This window comes from Eublepharis macularius, chromosome 1 (assembly GCF_028583425.1).
Source record: "Eublepharis macularius isolate TG4126 chromosome 1, MPM_Emac_v1.0, whole genome shotgun sequence".
Lineage (NCBI taxonomy): Eukaryota > Metazoa > Chordata > Lepidosauria > Squamata > Eublepharidae > Eublepharis > Eublepharis macularius.
The window spans coordinates 200,682,386-200,708,030 of record NC_072790.1 but is presented as its reverse complement, the minus strand read 5'-3'; the positions used below and the strand labels follow the sequence as shown (position 1 = coordinate 200,708,030).

At 40.1% G+C, this 25,645-nt stretch overlaps 1 protein-coding gene across 3 annotated transcripts in view; it reads left to right on the top strand.

Moving 5' to 3' along the window:
* The window catches only part of SRBD1 (S1 RNA binding domain 1), a 194,881-nt gene that overhangs the window by 82,016 nt on the left and 87,220 nt on the right, over positions 1-25,645 (top strand). For all 3 annotated transcript variants that reach the window (XM_054996788.1, XM_054996779.1, XM_054996794.1), the window contains exon 16: positions 24,324-24,406. In XM_054996788.1, the coding sequence (XP_054852763.1) occupies positions 24,324-24,406 (83 nt within the window). The remainder of the gene's footprint in view (positions 1-24,323; positions 24,407-25,645) is intronic.

The window sequence follows — 25,645 nt, the reverse complement described above, 5'->3', positions numbered from 1 at the left end:
TAGCTAGAAAGAATCTAATACAATTTGAAGATTTATTTGCAGGAAGAATTCTAGAAATACTCTCTTTTTAGAATGATTTAGTAGTATATGTATTTTTATTCCACATCAGGCTCCCAAATTACCCCAAAGTCCTTGGATCATTTTAGGAAGAAAGTGCCTTGTCTTTAACTTTGTAACTTGCCACCATGTTTTTTCTGAATGGGAGCCACTTGGTATGGTTAGCAGTTAGCAAGCTTTAATCCCTTTGAAGTTGATCAGACTTGAGCTTAACAATGCAATTTCATCCTGTTGATTTGAACGTAACCTGAAGAGACTTGATTTTCTCTGGTTTATGGCTGCTGTGTATTAGTGATACTTTGAAGCAGTGCCTCAGTGTTATTTCTTAATTTAAATTTTTTACTTTTAAAACTGTAAATAGGTTCTATTGGAGACAAAGTGTTGAACGAGATAAATCCTTGGTCTGTGTCCGGGGTCTGAGCCCCAGCCCCCAGACTTGACAAGAGGGAACAGCAGGGGACAAAAGGGTGGCAGCAACCCCACCCCCCAAGCCAGCAACCAGGGCCAGAACCTACCTACTCCAGGGGGAAGGGGTAAAAGGCCAGAACCTCAGAGGGGTGGAGGGGGCAAGGAGAGACCAGCCAGTCCCACCTTCCAGGGGGAAGAAAGGGGGCTAAGCAGGCCAGAGGGAAAGGGCCACGGCAGGGGGAATGTGGGAGCAGCAGCAGCAGCAACCCAAGCAGAGCCCTTACCTGGCAGGGAGAGGAAGCAGCCTCTACAGCCCAGAGCCACACCATGGCTAGAAGACAGCAGCCTGGCTCAGGAGTTGCTAGAAGCCAAGCCTCTCCAGGGGGGGCTGCCACAGGCATTCTGGGGGAGGAGATGGGTAGCCCCGCCCAGCATTGCTGAGCTGGCAGCGCAGAAGCTGGCTAAGGCAGCACCTCATGAGCAAGGCCAGGCAAGCCCAATAGCACGGAGGCTGGCTGGGGCAGCTCCTCGTGAGCAAGGCCAGGCAAGCTCAATAGCACAGAGGCTGGCTGGGGCAGCTCCTCGTGAGCAAGGCCAAGGAGCCCTCAGCTGGGGATGGCTTGCACTCAACCCCACCCTACCAGCAAAGCAAAGGAGCCCAGGAGGGATTAGTGGTTGGAGGGAAACACCTGGTGGGAAGCACAGCTGGGCCCGGTCAGGAGAAGGAACAAGCCTGGAAGGAGGGCGGGGCAGAGAGAGGAAACCCTATAAAGGGTGGCTGGGAAGAGCTCTGGGGTGGTGGGTGTGAGTGAGGAGTGATGATGTGGAGTGAGAGCAGTAGGATGCAAGGGTGGAGGCTTGGAGGAGAGTTCTGGAAGGAGGAGATGAAGGAGGATGCAGAGGGTAAGCAGGCCAGGTTGAGCAGGCCAGCGAGTGGACTGAGAGGGAGTCTGGGTGAGGTATACCGCCCCTCCTTCCACAGAGCAGGGTCCTGCAGAGTCCCTGGCCCCCCTGTGATGTCAGGAGCAGACCGCCCAGTGCCACGCCCAGCGGCAGCCGTGGCAAGCCCTGACAGTCTGATGCAGCACAGATTGTTCTTACTAGTTTGCAATAGTTTAAAGACAGCATTAATTCTGTCCCAATTTTCTTTATACAAATTAGTGTTGATCAGAAAGGGAGAAAGAAGAAAAAAAGAAAGAAAGGGAGAAAGAGTTGTTCACAAAAAATTTTGAGCTGTGGATCCTTTGGCTGTTTGTATGACACAGACAGCAGCCTGATAGAATGGTACATTTGTCCAGCTGAAGGCAAAAGAAACTCTTTTAAAACTTATGCTTTCCTGTCAAAACATAAAGCAAATGTAATGTGCAACTCCTAGAGATAAGGTGTGGCCTTAAAGATGAATGTGTTCATTGCTATACTACAATGATATAAAAAGTAGCCTGTGTATTTTTACATTGGCAGTTGTTGCATTGATTTAGTAATGCTTCTGTTTATGAACATTAAACATTTTTTAATGTAATGGCAAAATGTTTCCTTTCTTCCTCAGTTTCTGTGTATGTCTCTTTCTTATTTTGCTGTATAAAACCAAGCTAGAGTGTCTGTGTGCTTCATTGCACCAACTCACAGAAAGAAATATAGACAAGCCACAGTACAAAGATTTCTTCTGACGTGCAGTAAGATGGGAAAGGGCATTTCCTCTTACCAACAAGGGCATTTACACTAGCCTATGTCAAAAGAGATCTCCTTAGTAAAGCTTGTCTGTATTACTTTTATAAGTTAGTGCAACGAAGCACAGAGGGACACTTTCATTTTAATTTCCATTTCACCTGTCAAAATGGAGGTTGAGCACTTTAATATCCATACATCAGTTTCTTCACTTGCTCTCACAAGGTAGTCGGGGTCATATCTATCACTATATCTACGTGTTGCTAGGCAATGTGGCACAAGTTAGCTGTCTCTCTTCCCTTTGTTGTCTTCCTTGGTTTTAATCTTGAACTCTTTTGGCCTGGAACTTGTTGTTTTATACTATATCAAGAAAAAATGGTGCAAAATAAATAGATATATTGGAATGAAAACATTTTTGCTTAATTAAAATATATATGCACTGCCTTTCTCCCACACCAAACTAGGATCAGAAGTGGGTGACATCATGTCTCTACAAGCCAGTTTTCCTGTGATTTGTCCTGGGAAATGATGTTCAGTCAACCCATGTTCAGTTCTTATTAGTGATCCAAGTCCATTTGTCTGAGGACAATGTACAAAGGCATTTTGTTCAAATATGTACAAAATCTGCATATTTTCAAGCAGGCAGGCATGTTGGTCTGCAGTTGAACGACAAGATTTGAGTCTAGTTAAAGACTAACAAGAATTTCAGGGTGTTAGCTTTCAAGAGCCAGAGCTCCATTCATCAGATACTGTTGATGAAGGGAACTTTGACTCTTGAAAGCTGATATCCTGAAAATCTTGTTGGTCTTTAAGGTGCCACTGGACTCAAACCTTGCTGTTCAACTGCAGACCAGTATGCCTGCCTGCTTGAAAGTTGCAGATAACTTTCTCATTAAGTTGATTCTGTCTGGTTGTCTTCATACCAGACCAGAATTTTAACTCAGCATGGTCAGTCTCTGGTAGAACTGAACACCTGTCACCACCACCTGTCCTTTCAACAAAAGATGCCAGGCATTGAACCTGGGGCCTTACAGATAAAAAATATGTACTGTACAATTGACCAGCCAAATTTTATTAGTAACCTTTACCACAAATGTAAAGTAGTTTTGTCCATATCTGTCCATTGATAATACTTATCAGCAGACATATTCATCTCTCTCTCTGTCTATGGGTATGTATGTGAGTTTCAGCCGTCATGTTATCCCCTCTGGATAACTCAAGAGTTCTCCCACAATTTATTGATTGACACCTAAAATGATTGGCAGTCACTTGTACTTGTGTAGCTCTTTGCAGTTGTTAGTGTGCATATTCAGTTATGTGTTAGAGGTACAAAGGAGCCATAGACAAAGAATCACTCCCAGACTTGAAAGGAAGAAACATAGGGAAAGTGAGGTACAAATCAAAACAAAAGAAAACTTGCCAAAACACAAGTTTGGCCCTAGTTGGTTGTTGTGCAGAAATTCTGCACGTGTATCATGATGAGTTCTGTGTGTTTGAAGGGATAACTAGAAATTGCCATAAGAAGGGTGGCTTCTGAATGAAAGGAATGAAGAGCAGAGCAAAAGGTCATAGAACACAGCTTGGGTTGGCATTGTCAAGTCCCATCTGCTTGTCTTCTCTCCACAGGGCAGAATTCATTGGATTATTGTACACTCAAAGTTCAGCAAACCACTTGCACTTTCCATTGCAAGAGAATGCCTTTTAGGCATACAGGGCTTGTTAGGACTTTGACACTGTCATGCTTACAGGGGTTTGTACCCTTGGGTGCTTTTACAGATAGAGACGTACCATTCAGAGCTGTCACAGTGCCCAGCAAATGGAAGGTAAAGATCGGAGACAATATAATTTCTTCTGACTTTATCTCTGGGAAAGTAAAACCATTTGATGCTTAGAAGTGTGGGACATAGTGCCTTTATGTCTACTTGAGCTAATTTCTTCGGCTTCTTAAAAGAGCACTGTTCCCCTTTGGCTGCTTGGAAGAGAAGGTCACTTTTAGAAAACTTTACTGTAGAAAAGTATTACTCTTTAACAGCACACTAGAAAGAGGTAGTTTTAAGTGGAAAATACTTGCAGCTAACCGCAGAGAGCCAATGTGAATTAATGTAGGATTAGGGACACATTACAAGGATTAAAACATATTATTAATAGGAGAGCTAAATCAATATAATATGCTGTCAAACATTTTCACCAGAAGTGCTAAATTCATTTTCTTAAAAATTATATGAATAGATATATATTATGCAACATAGAACTGTTAAAAATATTGCTACATTAACTGGCACACAAAAGCTTTTGTGGGAGTGAAAAGATTTATTCACTGACTACTGTTCTTTAGTATATGTTCTTGTTCTACATAGGATTCCCAGCATGTTTTGAAATAAAAAGAGTTCCTCAGGACAAAAGCTCTCCTATTCAGTGTAAAAAAAGTCCTTTGAAGATGCACTTTTTGTTTTGAATGGTAAAATTAGTGCCCCCCTCCTTCCACCAAAGAAATCTTTAAAGTTTGAAATGTGCTGAGAATCTTAGACTAACAGTGAAATCCTAAGCAGAGTTACTCTAGTCTAAGCCCATTGAAATCAAGACTGGAGTTACTCTGTTTAGGACTTCACTGTAAGCAAGTCCGTTCATAGGTATCCTTTGCTAGTTTTTGCATTGGGACGATGGAGTGAAAAAGTATCATGGGATATCTGATAGTGTATACTATCATAACGTTAGTCACACTGTCTTGGATCAGAAGAACCGGTGGTGGAGTTCTCTTGGAAAACTGGTGACTTCCGTTTAGGTTGCACAAGCAGAAGTGCTTTCTATTCAGGTAAGGGATTCTTTGAATCCAAGCCAGATGGTTGTGAGCAAGTGTGTAGTTAAGAGTGTCATGCTATGGCTGTGGAAACATGGTTTCATAACTCAGGCATGAATCCTAACTCAGCCGTGAAGTGATACAGCCACACTTTCTCAGTCTAACCTAGGATTTATGCAAGAATAAAATGTAAGCTGCAGACAGTGTAAATACAACTGCATCTGAAGAATACATCTGAAGAAGTGAGCTGTGGCTCACGAAAGCTTATACTCTACTACAAATTTTGTTAGTCTTATGGGTGTTACTGGACTCTTGCTCTTTTCTACCATAAATACAACTGCTCTTGAATGAAAATATTATTAACAAGATAATTATATGTTTTCTGTTGTACTTGAACTGTATTCCTTTGGATCTATATGAAGAAGCAAGCACCAGAGGATATCTATAATAGATACAATATTATAGTGTATTAAGGTGTGTAGGACATTTGTACGCTCATTTAACTATTTTTTATAATAAATGCTCTCTCCTGTAAGAAAAACCTAATCCAAATAATATGAAGGAAGCTACATTCTGAGATCAGAAAACCAAACCAAGTATGTTGATTCACTAAATGTGCATTAATGTGGAATTTGTATATTGTTTTTGTGAGGGTTTTTTGGAAGGCTGAGTAAGATTAAGGTGAGTAGTGGGAAGTTGTGAGGGAGAAATGAAAGCAAGGGAAGAATTTTATTCCAGTGTCAATTTGAGTAGGCTGTCTAAACAAAGGGGGAAATTATTTGCAAGATGTTGTTATTCCCAGCACTACAGTCTGCTGCAAACTTTAGAAACTTGGGCTGAAAAATTTCACCTGATGCTAGCTTTCTCATCTGTCTCAAATGGATAGCATTTGTTTGGGATATGTTGGATGAAAATCTCAGATGAATTTTTGCCTTGGTCCAGAGATACCCTCATCCCTTTTTCATGTGCTAGTAATGAATCTATCATCTTTTACGTACTACATATTTGCATAGTGTACAGAATGCTCAGTATAACCAATGATGGAGATGTTTCTATTGTAGGGAATTTTCAGCAAGCTCTTGTTAATATATGACTGCTACAAATTTATCTCTCAAAGCTAGGTTCCAGAAATCATTAGTAATATATCCCAGGTCACATGAGAAACTCTCAGAATACTGTTGGTGGTTATGGTCTCTGCAAACTAACCAAATGTAGACACATTGTAGGGTACTAAAAGAACTGCATTTGAGCCTTAGAAACTTCTGGTGAATTTCTGGACTTCATACCTTTTTAAAAAATCTTATTTTTTCTGTAGGAATTCTGAGCCAGTTAATGAATGCTGTGAAATTTTCTGCTGCATCATCTTTTAGAGGTAGAAATTAACAAGGGAGGCCATTTTCAAGGTAGCCATTTTCAAGGTAGAAATTAACAAGGGAGGCCATTTAAATATGATTGATTCTTTGAAATTTGAAATCAGGTGGGTGATCAATAGCACACAAAACCTAAGAATGAAACCATAGCATCTCTAAAATCAAATGAAGGTGCTTTGAAAATGAAAAAATTAGTTAGAGAGAGAAAGGAAGTACTTAGGTACAAAGACAGCAAAATGTTTACCTTCCTCAGAAGTTAGTGGAGCACCTCTAGAGTAGTTGTAGAAGTTTGAACTTGAGCTCCCAAATAAGCACCAAGTTGTATGAATGTAATTATATTTTTGTTACACGTCATTTTAACTTTAGTTTAAATTATGTGTGATGCAATATCCTTTATAAAAAAATTCCGAGGTACTTACTTGTTATGTATGAGGAAGCTTGTAAAATTTTTCATAGAAGTGAGCAATTTAGTTTTTTATTCTCTGACAACAGAATGCTACAGAACAGGATTTATGACTAGTGGAGTTTTGTATTGTACAAACTCCCTACTGCTTGGATCCTGTGGTGGCGGCAGATAGAGGGGTGAAGTGATTTTCAGATTTCCTCCTCCCATGGCAGACCCCCCAATTCCCCCTTCAAGCTGTCCCTGAAGGTTCCCTATTCCTGGGGAAACTTATGCTGTTGTAGAAGTGGGGAGCTGAAGAAGTTATGCTCCAATACAGAAATCCCACCTGTCTGCTGAAACGCCCTTCAGAATTTAACCCTAAATTTACAACAATTCTATTAAATCAGTCTATACATTGAAACAACATTTTATCTTCCGCAACACCATCATGAAGAACCTTACTCAGTCAACAGCAGCCCGTACACATGCATTCTCTGTTGTGGCCCTACCTTATGGAAAGGCCTGCTTAATGAGGTCAGGAAGTACCCACTCTCCTAGCTTTCTGCAAACCATGCAAAACCAAATTGTTCAGGAGGGCTGTAATAGGGCTGTACTGTGACAAAATAGTTCAGAAAGGTGCTTCAGTAAAGGGATAGGGACTGTAGACGAGACTACTGCGTTTAGTTTGTACCGTTTGTTGCTGTAAGTATGAACCTCTTATGTAATTTCTGCATCATTTAACATGTAATGTTAATATTTATTCTTTGTTTCAGGAAAGCTTCAGATTTCTGCAGTCCAAATCTGTTGTTTATTGGATGTCCCATCCCATTGATAGTATTAACTTACACTGTATAATCAACCTTGAGTCTCAGTGAGAAAGGTGTACCAAAAATAAATAAAATGGAATGGCTCATTGCTACCCAAGTTTGATATATATTGTCATTTCAAAATCTTAGCAAACAATGTAATTAAATAATTAACAAAGCATTGAGAGTTAATGTGAAAATCTCATTTCATCTCATTGAGATGATGTGAAAATCTCAAAAATTGGCTCCGTTAGCTACTGTTAAAATCTCTTCCACACAGCACCCTGTTTAAAACCTCCAAATTTTGTTTCAGAAGTGCTTCATTATTAAATGAATTAATTTATTAGTAATGGAGAGACAGTGTTGCTTTTTAAAAGTTGTCCTGGTTTGTAGAATTTTTCCTGTTATTAACCTGTAGTATTAAGCTTTTGCATATTTAAGATTTTTTAAAACTTTTAAGTATTTTCAGTTTGCTCATAATATTAATCCATTTTATTAGTGTTTTTAAATCCCTGTTTACACTGTATGTGAATGGGACTCTCATTTTGTTTTTACAAATCGTAACAATGTTGCAGGTTATCAGTTTTATAGTGTCGGAAGTAATCCAAATTCTAATCTTTTCAAAACAAAAACCTGACAACTTTTACAGAATAGAATGTGGGATGAGGTCCAGCTGTTGAGCAGCTGCAAGTCTCATTTAAATCTCCCCAAGAAGATGTATGAGGAACTGAATTTGTGTCGCAAATCCTGCCCTACTGAGAGCAAATTCTTAATAAAAAGACTCCTGTATACTTTACTGTATCCTTTACCATGAAAGGTGAAATTCGGGTCAACAGGATAGAAATCTCCTGGGGCAAAAGAAACCTGAACAATCGATCACTGAGTAAATATTATTGTGGACTTCTGGAAGGCCCCTTAAATCTGACCAGCAGGAGGGAGGCTGGGCTGAAGGAAGAGCTGTAGCCAGGGCTTTTTTTCAGCAGGAACGAAGGTGAACGGAGTTCCGGAACCTCTTGAAAATGGTCACATGCCTGGTGGCCCCGCCCCCTGATCTCCAGACAGAGGGGAGTTTAGATTGCCTTCCGTGCCGTTGAGCGGCGCGGAGGGCAATCTAAACACCCCTCTGTCTGGAGATCAGGGGGCGGAGCCACCAGCCATGTGACCATTTTCTCCGAGGGCAACCCACTGAGTTCTACCACTTCTTTTCCCAGAAAAAAAGCCCTGGGTGTAGTCCTTTTTGATAAGGGATGCTTTCCACCCATCCCTCTTTGTACTGGCTCTGTCCCCCGCCCCGACCAATGCTGTGTCAGCTCCTCCTCTTCCATACAACTGCTTCTCTCTTTTTTCGAGCTCTCTCACATTACTTCACCTCTCTTCCCTACAAGGACAGGGCTTTACTTTTCCACATAGAAATTAACAGTCACTTGTGTAAGAGACTGTAAAGGGATGCTGTAGCACGATGGAATTACAGTAGCAGAGTGGAATAGATTGTGTGTGTGTATGTACATACATGTTATGTTTTATTAAGGAGACAATTCAGGATTGATTTGAATGTGACATTGTCTGAGGCACAGCATATTGTTTAATCTCAGTGTTTCACATGCAAGGCAGCCACGTGCAAAGCCTGTATGCCTCTGCTGTTGAAACTGGGCATATACCAGATGTAGGCTCAGATATTCTCATGCAGTGTTGTTTAACCTGCTGAAGTACTTTACGTGCAAGAGTCCAGTTCCTTATTAAAATACACACACCTAGCAGCTTTTAAAATATCAAGCTAGGTTTAAAGCAAAAGACAAAATTCTCAGGCACAGACCTCCCCACCCCCTATATTTGCACATTTCAGCAAGGAGAAAAATAGCAAGGTTATGAAACAAACAAAAAAACATGTTTTTATTTATGGGAATATTGAGGTTGAGCTAATCCTAGCCTAGCTTGTGGTTGTCATATCTTTGTTTATATGGTCATTTGTACAATCATGCCCATTCCACTCACATCTGGAAGGCGTGTAACATTAAAATATGCAAATGTTCTTGCTGGCTTAGAGTGATGAAACCAGTTTAGTTGACACTGCCTGTTCCTTTTTTTTCTTTGTAAGATAAGTATGTTTAAAGTGTTTGCTCAATTCTGATCTTTTAAACAAACAATTGTTCTATGCTCAAAATATGTAGAGGGAAAAAACAGAAGCACCCCCCCCCCGCCGCCTTTCCTTTGGCATGTGTGTATATATGGATCTGAAATACTACAGCAGAGAAGAATTGATTTATAGGGAAGAAAGTATGCAGTATGCTGTTATCTGGTGACCCATTTCAGAATGGATTTTACTTCTCTCAAGAGCTGACTTTTATTCCGGATAAAGCCTTTCCTACACTGATTGTTTTGCTGCCTTAAACAGAGAGGCTTTCATGCATTCTGGATGGTCCCTCACCCTCTGCAGTCTCAGCTCAAGTGCATTATTTTGTGTTACTAGGAATTGTTGCTTTTAGATTAAAATGTTACCATATTTTGTAATCAGCTACTGATTGAATGGAAGTTTTTATCATATGTCCCAGTGAGAAAGGCAGAATGATAATGATGATGAAGATGATGATGATAATATCCTATAAAACATAGTAGATGCTAGTCATATATATCGGTATCACCTTAACATGATATGTATCACTCATTGATGCTGTAGTGTGTGCTAAAACTCAAGTTAGCATTTTAACGCTGTGTATATTATGACTTAAGAGTTGCAAGCTTTCTGGAAGTTTTCTGGATCCTACAGCTTTAAAGGGGGTAATGTTTACATTTTGTTTCTTCTGTACATCACTCGATCATACTGAGTTTACACTTGATAAGAAGCACGTATAGACTCCATGCAGTTGGATAGTGCACAGAAAAATAAGAATGCAAACATCATTGCTTTTACATGGAGCACTATCATAGGGAGGAGCTTTTGGCAATAATAATGTGGGTACCATAACATCTAAACTAGCTCCCTATACAGCCTGTAAAGGGTTGATTGTGAAGGGACTGCAGCTCAGTGGTAAAACACCATGCTTTGCATGCAGCAGGTTCTACGTTCAAACACTGATAACCATAATTAAAATGATCTTAGACAGCAAATTTTGGGAAAGACCTATCTCAACGTGAGAGCCGCTGCTGGTCAGAACATAAAGCACTGACCTAGATGGACTAATGCTTTGACATGATCTAAGTAAGCTTCGTATGTTCAAAGCTATGAATTCTTTCTATTTTTTTTTTATTAACTAGTGGTATTGTTTTGATACTGTCCAGAATGTTCCTCCACCTTTTGCTTTTAAAGATTACAAAACGTCTAGTTTGATTTTTCAGTTTATTATTATGTACTTTCCACTTCTCAAAGTGGTACATTCTGGGGCTGTGCTTACCTGAGTTGGTTCCCTACAGGGCAAAGAACACTGGAAACCTATGATATCTTTCTGATTTATTTAGAAATATACAATTAGAGAACAGGTAGAGTTCAGATCTTCAGAGAGGTCATACATCTTCAGTGTGCTCTCTGGCTCCCTCTCTTCTTTCTGTGTGTACTTCTGTCTCTTTGCCAGATTCTAATGTCTTTCTTCTCTCTCGCGCGCGCGCTCTGTCTCACACACCCTCACACCCTCACACACAAACAGACACCACACCCTAATGGGCACCCAAGGTGGCTTATATGGTTCTTCTCTCCTCCATTTTAACCTCATAACAACCTTGTGATTTCATACAGCCCCATAACAGCTAGTTTGACTCTTACCTACAGACCTGTAGTTGCTGCATGCTGTTTGTCAATCAGTCATATAAATAGTAAATCAATCAGACAGTAATTGAACACCCCTTGTATTTTTTTAAAAAATCTACTTGTGTTATCATCCAGGCTATTCACATGTGTGAGATTTAACTCAGCCTTATGGTGCCCCCATCCCCGTGTCATTTAATTGCTTCATATGACCATTTGGGATCCAAAGGAAGAACCTAATTCACTTTCTGTGCAGATTCAAAAGGGGCTTGTAGGGCTGTTTTTGAAGGAAATGAAACCACAGTTACTGTGCAGCTGCAAAGCTGGTTGACAGCTGTTTGAGCCAGACAGCAGTGTGAAGATCTAGTTTTCACCTCACGAGAGATTGCAGCTGCTGAACATGTTTACTGTGAAGTTCACAAATCCCTAAATCTCACTAAATACACACTACAGGTGACTCTATCAGTTTTCCCCTAAGACATGAAGGAGCCTCAGATTGAAAGAGACCTAAATGAGTTGCATCTATAATGAACAGTAGAAAGATATATAAATGACATCCTGTTCTTACTGCATCAGACCCCAGCCTATGTTTGTGTGCTGAGTACTGCAGTCAGAATCTGAAAGTGCACTTGGAATCCATACAATGCAACTAAATACTGCAGGTACAAAAGCACAACATTTTTTCCTGAACTTATAGCGCTTATGAAGTGTTTTTTCCTGTGATGCTTTATATAGAAATCAATGCTCTAGATTTATTCTCTCTTAGTATATTAGCTGTGTTGGAGATACACAACCTCATTAGTTGTCTAGATGAAATTTGGCATGTCTTTGTGAAATAACTTTCCTGTAGTATCAACAATTTAGCAGTGGCATTACAGCTACTGTAAAAATTCATTCCTGAAATAAATTGAATGAATACCGTTAAGTATGCAGAGTTGGATATGATTGGTCAGCAATCATCATGCAGGTAAAAAAGTTGATGTTATTTGTTTGGCTTTAGCCTCAAATAGTTGCTTAAAGAACTCTCTTTCTCTCTCCCTCCCTCCCTCCCTCCCTCCCCCCACCCTCCAGTCCCCAAGAGCACTGTCAGTATACTTCACTTCTTGTTGGCAAAAATGTTAAACTACGTGGTGGCTTTGTCATGTCAAATATGCTGCGCTGGGTAGATTAAGACTACCAAACTGATATTAAATCACCCTCTTTACAAAGTGCCCTAAGCGATTTAGATGCTAAGACAGTCTCTGTGCTGAAATTTCTGCACTGTGTGCCAGAGATGCAGAGGTGAAAAGTATGTGCATGAAATCTGGTTTGCCACCTAGCCCCTCCCCACCCCTCCAGCTGTAAAATTTTACATGGGTTTCCTGCCTGACAGCACAATATGCTGTTGTCATGCCAGATGTTGAAATCATGTTTAATTCCTAATTGATGACCTAAAAGGTTTTGCCTCCGCTTGATAGGAAGAGTTCTTCAGGTTATGTTTTCAAAATAAATTGAAAGAGGCTCAAATAAAAGTCAAAACACTGTGTATCACTTTAAAAAAATAATATATAAAAGTTAATGTTTGACTTCACAAGATTCTCTTCACACATCTAGACTTCAGATGTCTTGTTTTGACAACAGTATTTTAAAGATTATGAATTTTCTTTGATGTTTTTCCAGGCTGACCTTGAAAGAAACTTTTAAAAAAATCACTACCCTCATCGTACTTATTTTGACTCCTTCAATTTTTCTAAAGGAAAGGGGGGAAATTATTGAGAGCTTAGGTACTGTGAATGAAACACTTTCTTCAAACCTGTTATAAGCAATTATAAAAAGGGATAGGTATATGTTTGTTTTACTGTGCTCTAAGAAATTAATTTAAACTTACTTTCAGATTATTTTTGATCTTTAAGTGTTTACAAGTTTTAATTTTCAATTTCACAGTTTTTAAACATTTAAAATGAACACTTTTGTTCTTCTGGGGAAAGAATGCTATAGCTCACTTCTTCCCTCCACTTCAGTTTTTGTAGTTTGTATGTCATATTTAGCTTTTCATTTCATAGGTCTGCCTTTCTTCTGGACGTACAATATGCACTTTTCCTGTGGTTTTCTTTTCATAATCCATGCTCTTGAACTGGCTTGTTTCTCAGCTGTGCTTCTAGTGAGTTGCCATACTAGTCTGTGTTGAAGTTATTTTGAACAACAGTTACTGATCTTAATGACTGTGTGAGGAACTTTCCAAGTAGCAGCTCTTTTGGCCAGTGAGTTTGGGCCCCCAAGGCAGCCAATATGAGTACCGGCTCCTCTTTGTTTTTTTTAAGGGAAAAAAAACCATGACTGGGAGGATTTGGCCTACCCATTCTTCCTCCCTCCCCCAAAAGAGGTGATGGCTCATCATCTCCTCTGTCAAATAGGCACAGGGCAGAGAGCACTGGCTTCTGCATGCTGCTCTCCAGTCTGGATTCACCTACCTGGGGTGAGCAGCAGTGGCTGAGAGGAGCAGGTGCCGTGACCAACAAGTGGGAGATGGCAAGTGAGGGTGTGGCAGCTGCAGAGTTCACCAAAGGCAGTGGTTTGTTAGTCCAGGCAAGTGAGTGAAATGTGATGGTGGCTAGGAGGAACTGCTGCCATTTGTTTTTCTGCACTGGGAGTGGCCCCGCAAGACCACTTTTTCTCAAGAACCCCTAAAACCTGAAATTAGCTACGTTAACAGCAATTGTGCCAATAGCATAGGATCAATTTGTATAAAAAGAAAAGACTATGGATGCTTATCTTGGATATGAACCCCGGTAAAGGAGAGATTTCCACAGTTAAATAGTGGGTGTTGTTGAGTTATGACTGGTCTTGACTTGACTTGAGAACAGCATGTGGATTGGTAGAAAATTCATATGAGGTAGCTTCCCCAAATACTGTCAAGATCTCTCCATGCCTTATATGACATGATCTATAGGATTCCTTGGCATTTAATAATTTAAAGTATTGATAGCCCCTGTTCTTTATTTGCTGAATAGCAGCAACTGTCAGCAGTGGTGAGGCAGAGTACAAGAAAACCAACCATCCATTTGCCGTCCCCATTAGCTTTTGAACTTCAGTTGCCAGCAGCAGAGAGGGAGGAGTGAAGGAAACCAGTCCTCCAAAGCCAGGAGCAGTTATTGTAAATGAGCTGTTAGCAGCAAAGGGAGAGCTCAAGGACACCCCCCATTTCCTGCTACTGAGGAGAGTAGAAACTATTGGCTTCTGAGGAAAGGGACCAAACCAGAAGAGAGGGGACCAGTTTTTATGTCAGAGTATTCTGAAAGTATATGCTACAATTCTTATGTTTTGTCATAATCGTTTTTTGTACGTTTTTTTTAATAATTTGATTTTTTTATCCATTTTGAACATGCTGATAAAAATGGGCCTCCCTGGCCCCAGGGAGGTCCGCCTGGCCTCTACCAGAGCCAGGGCCTTCTCAGTTCTGGCTGCGACCTGGTGGAACTCTCTGTCTGAGGAAACTAGGGCCCGGCAGGATTTGTTATCTTTCTGCCGGGCCTGCAAGACGGAGATGTTCCACCAGGCATTTGGTGGGGGCTAGGCTGTCCTCTCGCCAGCCATACCACTGAAGACCTTCCACCACCCATGCAGGACAATGCTGTGTTTTAATATTTTATACCCGCCAATTTTAATTGTTTGATATGATGTTTTAATGTTTATATAATGTTTTTATTGTTTTAAGCTGTTCTTAAACCGCCCTGAGCCCGTCTGATGGGGAGGGCGGTCTAGAAATGCGATTAAATAAATAAATAATAAATAAAATGAATACATGGGTGTCTATTTATGTGCTGTGGTAATTTTCTCCACTTTGTATACAGTGATTGCATTCCATTTTCACCCACTTCTTTGTTCTTAATCGTCATCCTCCCTCCACACTTTTATCCTGTACCTTCATAGCTTTTCTCTCCTTCTTCTTTGGTAAAATAATACTGTCTTTATTTTTCTTTCAAAAGGCTGTTCTTCATCTCTAGCACTGGAGTTCCAATTGGTAATTATGTGAGCAATTATTATAGGAAAGCATTTCTCTTGTAAGCTGTAGTGTTTGCTCTGATTAACCTTTTGTGATTTTGACAAGAAAGGCATATGTGAAAGCCTTTGAATTCACAACTTTTCAGTTATAGAAGCCAGCAGATCAGATGTCACCAGTGTAGTTCTTTCTAAGCCAAGCCTGCAAGCTGCCATTGTTGGTGTATGTTAAAACTTGTAATAAAGGATGTGAAAACTTGTGCATGACCGAGCAATGAACTTAACCTTAAGTATATATCTTTATCAGAAGATGGGGATATATAGACCTTGGAATGTGAAATGGCTGATACTGCATTCTGTGTGTGTGTGTGTGTGTGTTTAAGTTTTGTTCTGTGGCCTTGCAATATCAATGTATGATTAAGTGCCTGTTTAAGATGCTTTTTATAGTAGTGTGACCATCTAAGCAGTGTGTCAGTGTCAATGTATGCTAAGTTAAACTTTAGTTGTAATGCACTAAGTTTTTTCTATTAATTCTGTTATAATTGATTTCTAAGAATTTCAGTAATAGATTATTCCACACTTAATAAAGCATGGCTGTTTAAAATCTAAGTATGGTCAGGGGTCTGCACGGTGGGGCAATTTCTAGGGTAATTTGTTTCTGCAAAATATTGTACCTTTCTCCCCAAGTTCTTGCATGACCTGGCTTTCTGATCCTTGTCATGTGCCTTTACTTATAGACACCTTCAGAATTCCAAGTCCAAAACTTAGTTACCTCATCTTTTAGAACAGTATATCTGTATGCTAATCTGTTTCTTCACAGCTCACATTTTTTCTCCTCACTGACTTCTACTCTTTTGTTTTTTTCCATACAAGCACACCATGCATACACTCCTTCCGTCTCTATATCTTTAATGCCATCTTCTCAAATGTTATAGGTGTCTATATGCTAATACTAGAAGCCTCCAAGCCAAGATGGAGGAGCTGAAGTGCTTGGTGCCAAATGACTATTTAGATACAGTGGGTGTTTTAGAAACATGGAATGGGAAAATCGATAGGATATGGCCATCCCAGGGTATGAATTCTCTAGACAGGACAGGGAGAGATGTGTTGGGGGAGGTGTTGCTTTGTATATCACCTGCCTGATCAAACCCTTGGGGCTGATCATCAGATGGAGAAGGAAATAAGGGAGGAAACTAAAGCAGATAATTTTGTGACACTGGATGGCTGCAACTAGGGGTGTGGACCAAAAAAACTCAGCTCAATCCAGATCCAAGTATAAGGGATGCCATAAAAATTTGGTATACCTGCAATCTAGGTCAGACTATGTAATCAGGTTTGGTAAAATTAAAGAATCCCAAATTTATCTGGCCATTGTTCCCTGTGGTGAAAACTATCTGGGAAGCTGGGGTGGGGTGTGTGTGGCATTTTTCAAGGAAACCACCAGGTTTGCAGAGGACCTACTTCTTCCTGTCCATTAAAGACCCCTCCCCCCCAAAAAAAGTTTCAGAAAGATTGGACTAAGGGTTCCAGTTCTATGAGCTCTTGAATAATGTGCCCCTAGCCACTCTCCATTGTTTATGTGGGGGAAACATTTCCAAGGCTTTCCAGACAAAGAGAAACCTTAAGCAAAGGCAACCCCTGGCCAAAAGCCAGTCCCAATACAAGTCCCACTGCCAGTATAAGCTGAACCAACAAAGCCCGATAGAACCAAACTACAGCAAGGGCACCTATGTCAAACCGGAGTATCCCAAACAGAACCAAGGGTAGGGTGAGGCTTGCCTGACAAGCGATGGAGTTTAAAGGCAGCTGCTGGCATCTTGAACGGCTCTTTTGGGGCTCGAGTGGGGGTGGAGGTGGGATGGGATGGAATCCATGGCCCTTGCGTCTTAGAGAAAAGCAGGCAGCAGAGGTGGAGGCTAGTGGCTTGAAGTGGGTTAAAGTGCCACCAAGGCAAGCTCCATGGCAGGAGAGCAGCATGAGGCTGACGGGGGACAGGAGGCAGGAGGCAGAGAGTGTGTGAGAAGAACCAGCTGGGAGCATGGACAGCCATGAGGGAAGGGGCTGAGGGAGAAGGTCTTGCCTTCTCTCCCCCCCATGATGCCTGAACAACCTGCAGCAACATTTACCAGGTTAAACCAAATAAACTCAGTTTAATCCAGCCCAGTTAGTATTCAGCTTCCCAGACCTGATCCAGGATCTTCTATTTTGAATCAGCATAGCTGAATCAGCATAACTTCAACTACCCTCACATTTGACTAGATAAACATGTGCTTGAGTCATGCTGAAGAAATGAGGTTCCTAGACTGTGCACAGAAACAGTTGGTCACAGAGCTCACCAGAGGGGTAGTGATCTTGGATTTGGTTCTGAGTAGACCTTGAGACATGGTGCAAGAGATAGATGTGATTGCATAAATTGAGTACAGAGACCACAATGCTATTAAGTTCAGCATTCATGTCAATGGAAAGTTACCCCTAAAATCCAGAATAGTAACATTTGATTTCAGAAGAGGGAATGTTATAAAAATGAGGGGACTAGTTAGAACGAAGCTGAAAGGAAAACTCAAGAGAGTCAAACCCCCAAGCTTCCAAGGATGCTTGGAAGCTTCCAAGGATGCTTGGAAGCTGTTTAAAACCACACTAATTGAAGCTCACATAGAATGCATTCCTCACCTTAGGAAAGGTAGTGCCAAGTGTAAAGGATGCTTGCAAGGTTAATTACTTTTTAAAAGTGGAAGGTCTGCTGCAGTGAAATAAACAGAAAGAAGCACAAGGTCTGGCAAAAAGTGCAAGTTAATAATTAGACATGCAAAAAGAGAATTTGAAAAATGGATTGCTAAAAGCATCAAGAGGACAATAAGAATCTCTTTAAATATATCTGTAGAAAGAAATAGGTCAGAGAATGTGCTGGGCCTTTGAATGACCAAGGGATAAAAGGATTGCTAAAGGAAGATGGGATATAGCAGAAAAGGTAAATGAATTCTTTGCATCTGTGTTAACTGTGGAAAGTATAGGCATGAATCCAGGCCAGATCAACTATTTTCATGAATGAAATCTGAAGAACTGAGGTGATGAGAGATGAAGTTCTAGACCTATTGGGGAAATTAAAAACTAACTAGCCTCTGGGTCCTGATGGCTTACCCCCAAAGGTTCTTAGGGAATTGAAATGTGAAATTGTTGCTCTAGTAATCAGATAATGCCAATCAGAATGAATTATGAGGCAAGTAGATAAACAAAGCCTGCTGAGGGAAACTCAGCATGGCTTATGCAAAGGGAAGTCCTCCCTCACCAACCTTTTGGCATTTTGGGAGAAAGTGAACAAACATGTAGATAATGGTGATGTGGTACACATTGTATACTTGGACTTTCAAAAAGTTTAGGGCAAGTGACCTTGCCAAAGGTTCCTGAGTAAGCTCTGCAATGATGGGATAAGAGGACAGGACCTTTTAGAAGTAAAAAAAAAGCATAGAGAAAAGGAATTATAGAGTAGGAACAAATGGACAGCTCTTGCAATGGATGGAAGTAAGCAATGGGATCCCACAAGGATTGGTATTGCTATTTAATTTGATCTGGAACTGGTGGTGAACAATGTAGTGGCCAAGTTTGTAGATGATCTAAAATTATTCAGAATGGTAAAAACCACAGCTGATTGTGAAGAGCTCCAGGAAGTTCTTCACAGATTGGACTACAGCATGGCAAATAATGTTCAGTGTAGTTAAATGTAAGGTGATGCACACTGGAACAAAAAAATCCCAACTTGAATATACATTAATGGGGACTGAACTTGCTGAATCTGAGAGGGAAAGAGACCTTGGGGTCATAGTGTCAACCCAGTGTGTCACAGTGGTGAAGAATACAAACTCAGTGCTGGAAATTATTAGGAAAAGGATTGAAAATAAAACAACCAATATTATAATGTCCTTGTACAGATCTATGGTATGGCCTAATTTGGAATGTTGTGTGCAGTTCTGGTCACTGTGTCTCAAAAAAAACATTGGAGAGCTGGAAAAAGTACAGAAGAGGACAACCAGGATGATTAGGGATTTGGAGAACCTCGCCTATAATAATAATAACAAAAACATTCAATTTATATACCACCCTTCAGGATGGCTTAACAGCCACTCAGAGTGGTTTACGAAGTATGTCATTATTATCCCCACAACAATAATAACCCTGTGAGGTAGGTGGGGCTGAAAGAGCTCCTAGAAGCTGTGACTGACCCAAGATCACCCAGCTGGCTTCAAGTGGAGGAGTGGGGAATCAAACCTGGTCTCCAGATCAGAATCCTGCCGCTCTTAACCACTACACCAAATGAGGAAAGGCTGAAGAGCCTGGGGATTTTAAGTTTAGATGACTAAGAGAAGACATGTTAGAGGTTTACAGAATTATTCCCAAGGTAGAGGGAGTGGACAGAGAGAACTTTTTCTCCCTCTTTAAGTATACTAGCACTTAGGGGTATCCAATGAGGTTGATGGGCAGAAAGTTTAGGATGGACAAAAGGAAATACTACATTACTCAACGACTGATTAAAATGTGACATTTGCTGCCAGAGGATGCAGTGGCCACAATCATAGACATCTTCAAAAGAGGATTAGACAGATTCATGGAGGATATATCCATGGTGACTAAAGGGAACTTCCCCATTTAGAGGCAGAAAAACTCTGAATACCAGTGCCAACAGGCAACATCAGAGGAAGGACTCCGCCTCTATGCCCTGTTGTTGGCCCTGCAGAGTAACTAATTGGCCACTGTGTGAAACCATGTGCTGGGTGAGATGAACGACAGGTATGACTGAGCAGAGCTCTTATGTTCTTATGTTCCCAACTAGCATTACTTTCGTTTTGTTTGGATTCAGTTTGTTTGTTTGTTCTTAGCCATTTAACCAGACAAACATATGAGAACTGCTTCAGATGCAGACTGTTGGGCAGCAATATATATTGAGAGATATATATATTGAAATATATATATATATTTGTCAAACTCAAGTAATAGTAAACAATATGCACAGAAAGTAACCTCTGTGAAGATGCTTTAGCTGCTTGTAAACAGCCTAAACTGCTCTGCGAACGGTTGGCTCCTTGCTCACATTGGTGAGATGAATCAAACCAGCAGGTGCTTGAGCATTTCCAGTTTTGTGTATATACACTGTTGTATGAATCAAATTAACTGCATCCGTGTATCAGAAGAACTTTAACAAAAGACTCTGTTGGGTCTTTCAGGCAACATTTGGACCATTGATACGCTGCCCTAACTGATTCAATACAGAAACAAAATTGCTATGGTAAAAGCATTTGTTAAGTTTAGATTTATTACTGAGGCCATGGATGAAAATAAATTGTTGATCCCTGAAGGCAAGTAACCGTAACTGTTTAGAACTACCTCAGAGAGAGAGTTATCCAGTGACATGACAAGGACATTTTAAATTTTTCTTTTCAGATAGATGTGGCTTTGAAAAAACTCAAGTGTACTCGACGGGAACTTGGGGGGGGGCAGCGGGGGGGCTGGCTGTGTTCCTCCTGGAGTTTCTGGCACTGGCAGTTGTGCCTTTGGCTGCCCCTTCAACACAAGGACTCATTTACAGTTCAGCTTTTGCTCTGCCCTTTCCAGCCATCTCTGTGGGTAAGGTCTAGCTGTTTCCATATTTATTAAACTGAAGGGGACAGTTACATAAGTAAGCAAAGGAAAGAGAAAATTGTACAGAATGGTTGACATGTGGAACTCATTGACTCAAGAAATAGCTATAGCCACTATTTTAGCAGGCTTTAAAAAGGTGATTAGACAAATTATTAGATAATAGTATTAGGTCCTGTTTTTTATGTGCCTTCCCAGTAGAATGAAACATTTCCCCCTCTAATCTATTAACATAGCAGAAAACCAGTTAGTCTAGGAATTATAAGAAGCAGTATTGTGATGGTTTTGTGCTGTATATTTGGTTGATAGAAGCCCAGGCACAATTTGTGTACCACAAGTTGTTTTTCCTCAGCATTTACTACTCAGAGGTGCATTGCCTTTCATTATAGAGATCTATAGAGATATTCATTGGTCTTTATGCATACATGCAGGAGAAACATATTTGAGAAATTCCATATGGAATATACTACACAAAAGAGACTTCTGTATAGAAATTTCATCATGTGCAACGAGATAAACAGTCCAGCTTAATTAGTGTCTTCCCCTTTCATTTCCTCAGTCTTTTTGGTTAACACGTTAGATATTTGTTCACCTATCAATAGAAAATTAGTGCCCAGACTTGAGTTTTATTATGATTTAGTTAGCCTTATTCTTGAATCTTTTAAGTGAGGGAAAGGAACCGTGTGCACCATCCTGGACAATATAGAGGAAGGTCAAGAATCTTATACACTAGTATACAAGTGGCCCTGTTCTCTGGATAGTTACATCCAGAGCTATGAATGGACAAGACAGATCTTCTTACACAGCTGAAAAATGCCCCAAGTTTGCAGAAAAAACTGAAATCTAAAAAATATATATTGGACGGGTTTTAAAAACCCCAAATTATAAAAGGGCTGCCTGATGCCCTTTTATAATTTGATTAAATTATAACCAGATGCCCTTGGTGATTATTGCTGGGTAACCATAACAGTTAGTGAGTATTCCAGGCTTGATTTCTGTCAGTAAGGGCAGGGGCAGGGGACAAGGCCCTTTCCAGTGCTGTTTTGACCTTTGAGTGAGGAGACGCATTGTGGCCAGGCCCAGAAAAAAACCTGGGCCAGGCCCAGAAAGAACTTGATACTACATGACTTTCATGACTCACCTAGGTCTGACTGCCTGCTACTGTTTAGCAGCACCCCCCCACCCGCTGCCAGTATAGTGTAGTGGTTAGAGTTTCAGAGTACGTTCTGGGTGACTGAGGTTCGAGTCACCGGTGCAGTGGAAGCTCCCTGGGTGACTTTGATCCTTTCACACACACTCTCAGATTAACCTACCTCCCAGAGCTGTTGTGAGGATTCTATGGATGCAGGGAGAATGATGTAAGCTGGTTTGGGTCCCCGTTGTGTAGAAAGACTGAATATAAATGAAGTAAATAAATAATAAATATAGATGAAGAAGGGGGACAGATAAAAGATAGACATTGTTTAGTGGGTTTGAAGGACATAGGTAAAGGTGACCATATGGAGGCTGCCAAGAGAAAGAAAAAAGAAAATAGTGTGGGGAAGGAGATACAGGGAAAAATGAATAACAACAACAACATTCGATTTATATACTGCCTTTCAGGATGACTTAACACCCACTCAGAGCGATTTACAAAGTATAAATTTGAATAATAAATATAAATATGAAATAAATACATAAATAATATATCATCCCCACAACAAAACACCCTGTGAGGTGGGTGGGGCTGAGAGAGCTAGAAGCTGTGACTGACCCAAAGTCACTCAGCTGGCTTCAAGTGGAGGAGTGAGGAATCAAACCTGGTTCTCCAGATTAGAGTCCTGTTCTCTTGACCACTACACCAAACTGGCTGTCCCCGCAAGTACAGGTTCCTCACTACGCAAGTGGATATGACTCAGCTGGTGCCACACAACTGGGCCGTAGAGGAAAGGCTGTTGGGCACGGGGAAAGAGGGAAGGGTGAAGACGGGGACAAACAAAAGTAGGAGGGATGGAGAAAAGGAAGCAGGAAAAGGGGGGGAGACTGTGACAGGGAAGGGAAAGAGGACATGGTGGGATAGGGGGAAATGAGATGACCCCCGCAAGTCCTTGCAAGTCCCCACTTGTAAAAAAATAATACATAGAAACTGATTATGAAACGGGGATTTGACAAGCTAAAACCATGTGACGTGTGAACAGTGTTCCCCTCCCATTTCCAGGATTCATGGAGCGCTATGGCTCTGACAGACCAATTCCTTCTCTCAGCCTACCATTTTCCTCTAACCAGTGGCTCTCACATTCTGTCCATTCTGAAGCATATTTCATTCTCCTTGGATAATTTTTTCTTTTTGACTTTAATTTACAAAGTCATATTCTTTTGCATATCTGGGGAGTCCCTGAAATATGTGAAGATCTGTGCCTTAATTTTAAGTGGCCTACTTTTGCTGGGTTTGTCAGCTGTATAGGGGCCAGCTAGTTTGCTATTAGATATAGTGGTGTGCCACTAGAAATCACCAAACAGAAACTTCTCGCTAAAACAATGGTTTTGAAAAACTTGCTCTTAGAAACAGTGACTATTGGTGCTGCTCTGAAATGTTACGAGTTGCATATTATATCAAAGTACAGATATTCGAGAACTTATACTGAGGAATCTAGGAAAGACAATGGGAGTACAGATAAAAAGCTTTTGTGTATTTTACCATGTGTACAGTTTTGAACAGAAAAGTAGTTGAAGCTAACAGCACTGCTCATCATACATTCACATTGTGTGCGTGTTGTGTAATGTATATACAAAGGCTAAAACAGAATATAATAATAATTATGAAATATATTGTATTTTTATTTTGAAAGCTATATGCTACAATAATTGTTTTAACTCAAATGCAAAATGTTTTTGTACTTTTCACATTTCTCAAGATAAATATCTTCAATGTTTATTGTAAAAATCAACACTGGATGGTTTTACAGACTGGGTAACAGTAACTACAATTTATATTTTAAATTTAATCAAGGCATGTCATTGCATTAATTAATTCTGTGAAAAAATAGAATTTTATGTTCTGATTGTATACATTGCAAGGTCTTGTTTAGAAAACACTGGCTTCAGTACAAAATGCAGTATGAAATAAAAATTTCAGCTATTCACACAATTGGCCTTGCCTACTTAAAGTTGGCTTTAGAAATGATTTAACAGAGGATATCAATACTTGACTACTGCAGTATCTTGTTCTCTGTGTCTGTTGCTTAATTTTTTAAAAAAAAATTACAGTTGTTACATTTTTTAGTTTACATGGCTGACAAAGAAATCATTATTGTAAAGTGTGTTGTTGGTGCATTTATGTTGCTTGCATATGTAATAGATTGTTTTGAAACTCTTCGTTGGGGCATTGTTTTTCATGCAACAAAAGATAGAATGAAAGTTAGCAACACTAGAAGAAGCATAGTGAAAGTACTTACATTAGTCCTGTATTTCACAGAACACCCATTTTTTCTCTGTCCCCCCCTTCCTCTTCCAGTTTCCATAGCTAGACGTGTACAAGACCCATTAGCTGAGCTAGTGAAAATTGAGCCCAAACACATTGGAGTTGGAATGTACCAGGTAAGGCAATGCAGATCATTTTAATCTTAAGTATAATCCAACATGATATGAAGCAATAGTGAAACACTGCTCGGTAATTAAGTGTCAACTAGTTATATGTCTGCTTTAAAAGATTTGTGGAATGGTAATAAATATTTATAAGCCCTTGTGCAGGTTTTTTCTTTAAAAACTCTCTGGCTTTAACGATTGCGACTGAGACTTAGCAAAGGCTGTAGTCAGATTTATTGTCTATTAAAAACATCAGATCGGGCTGGTAACTTGATCTGTAAAGCCTTCTCTCTTTCACATAGCTACAACAATGTGGGTTTTTAAGCTCTCTTGGGAAAATGCTATGAGATATTGATTCACCACTCAGAGGCTATTGGCTTGTGTCCTTGTCTTTCTTCAGCTACTATTTGCAAACGTGTTTATTTCACAAACTTCTAACCAATTAAATGTGAACTAGGAAGTGTTTTAGCAACAAATGCTTGTGCACATACTGTGATTGTCAAGTGATCTTGAAACTGGGGGAAGATAATAAACTGGTTGCAATTAGATATAACCATGTATGAATGCTAGGGTATCTGAAATTGATGGGATTGTTTGAACCAAATTTGTGTGTTTAAAAATGTAGATTTTAAGCATTTTGCTCAAAGGAATGCTTTTCCTAAAAGGAAGTTGTAGCTTAGAAGTGAAATGTTGCACTGAGCAAACATAGTTTGAAGTCTTATTCACATCATGTTTGATGTGTTGTACAATAATAAGCAAGAATCTCATATTTATTTAATTGGGAAGCATATAAAAATGCCTTTTGGAGATTACTCTTCTTTAGCAAGTAGAGAGAGACTGCGGTTCAATAAATATTTGATTTTTTTCTGAAAAATTCATTTTAGAAATCTTATTGAAAATTATCAAAATAAGCTAGCAAAGTTTCTTGTGCTGGATTCATGAATCACATGAGGATACCTCAGTTCAAGACAGTAGAGACTCCTTGCATATGAGACATGCTACTACCTCTAGAACATTGACAAGAGTCCCTTGAGAGCATTTTTGATGCCTTAAAAGCTCTATAGGCCTGTTAGGGAGCTAAGGTGCTGAAAGAATAACTCTGGGGCGAACAAGATGACAAATGTGTCATACCAGTTCTTCTTCAGTGACACTGTGGAAAAGATAATACCTTTAGGTAGATGAACCCTTTTGTCACAAGTCTTTAAGTGAAAAATATCACCCCAGAAGGTATAAGATGCATGCTCAGTGATG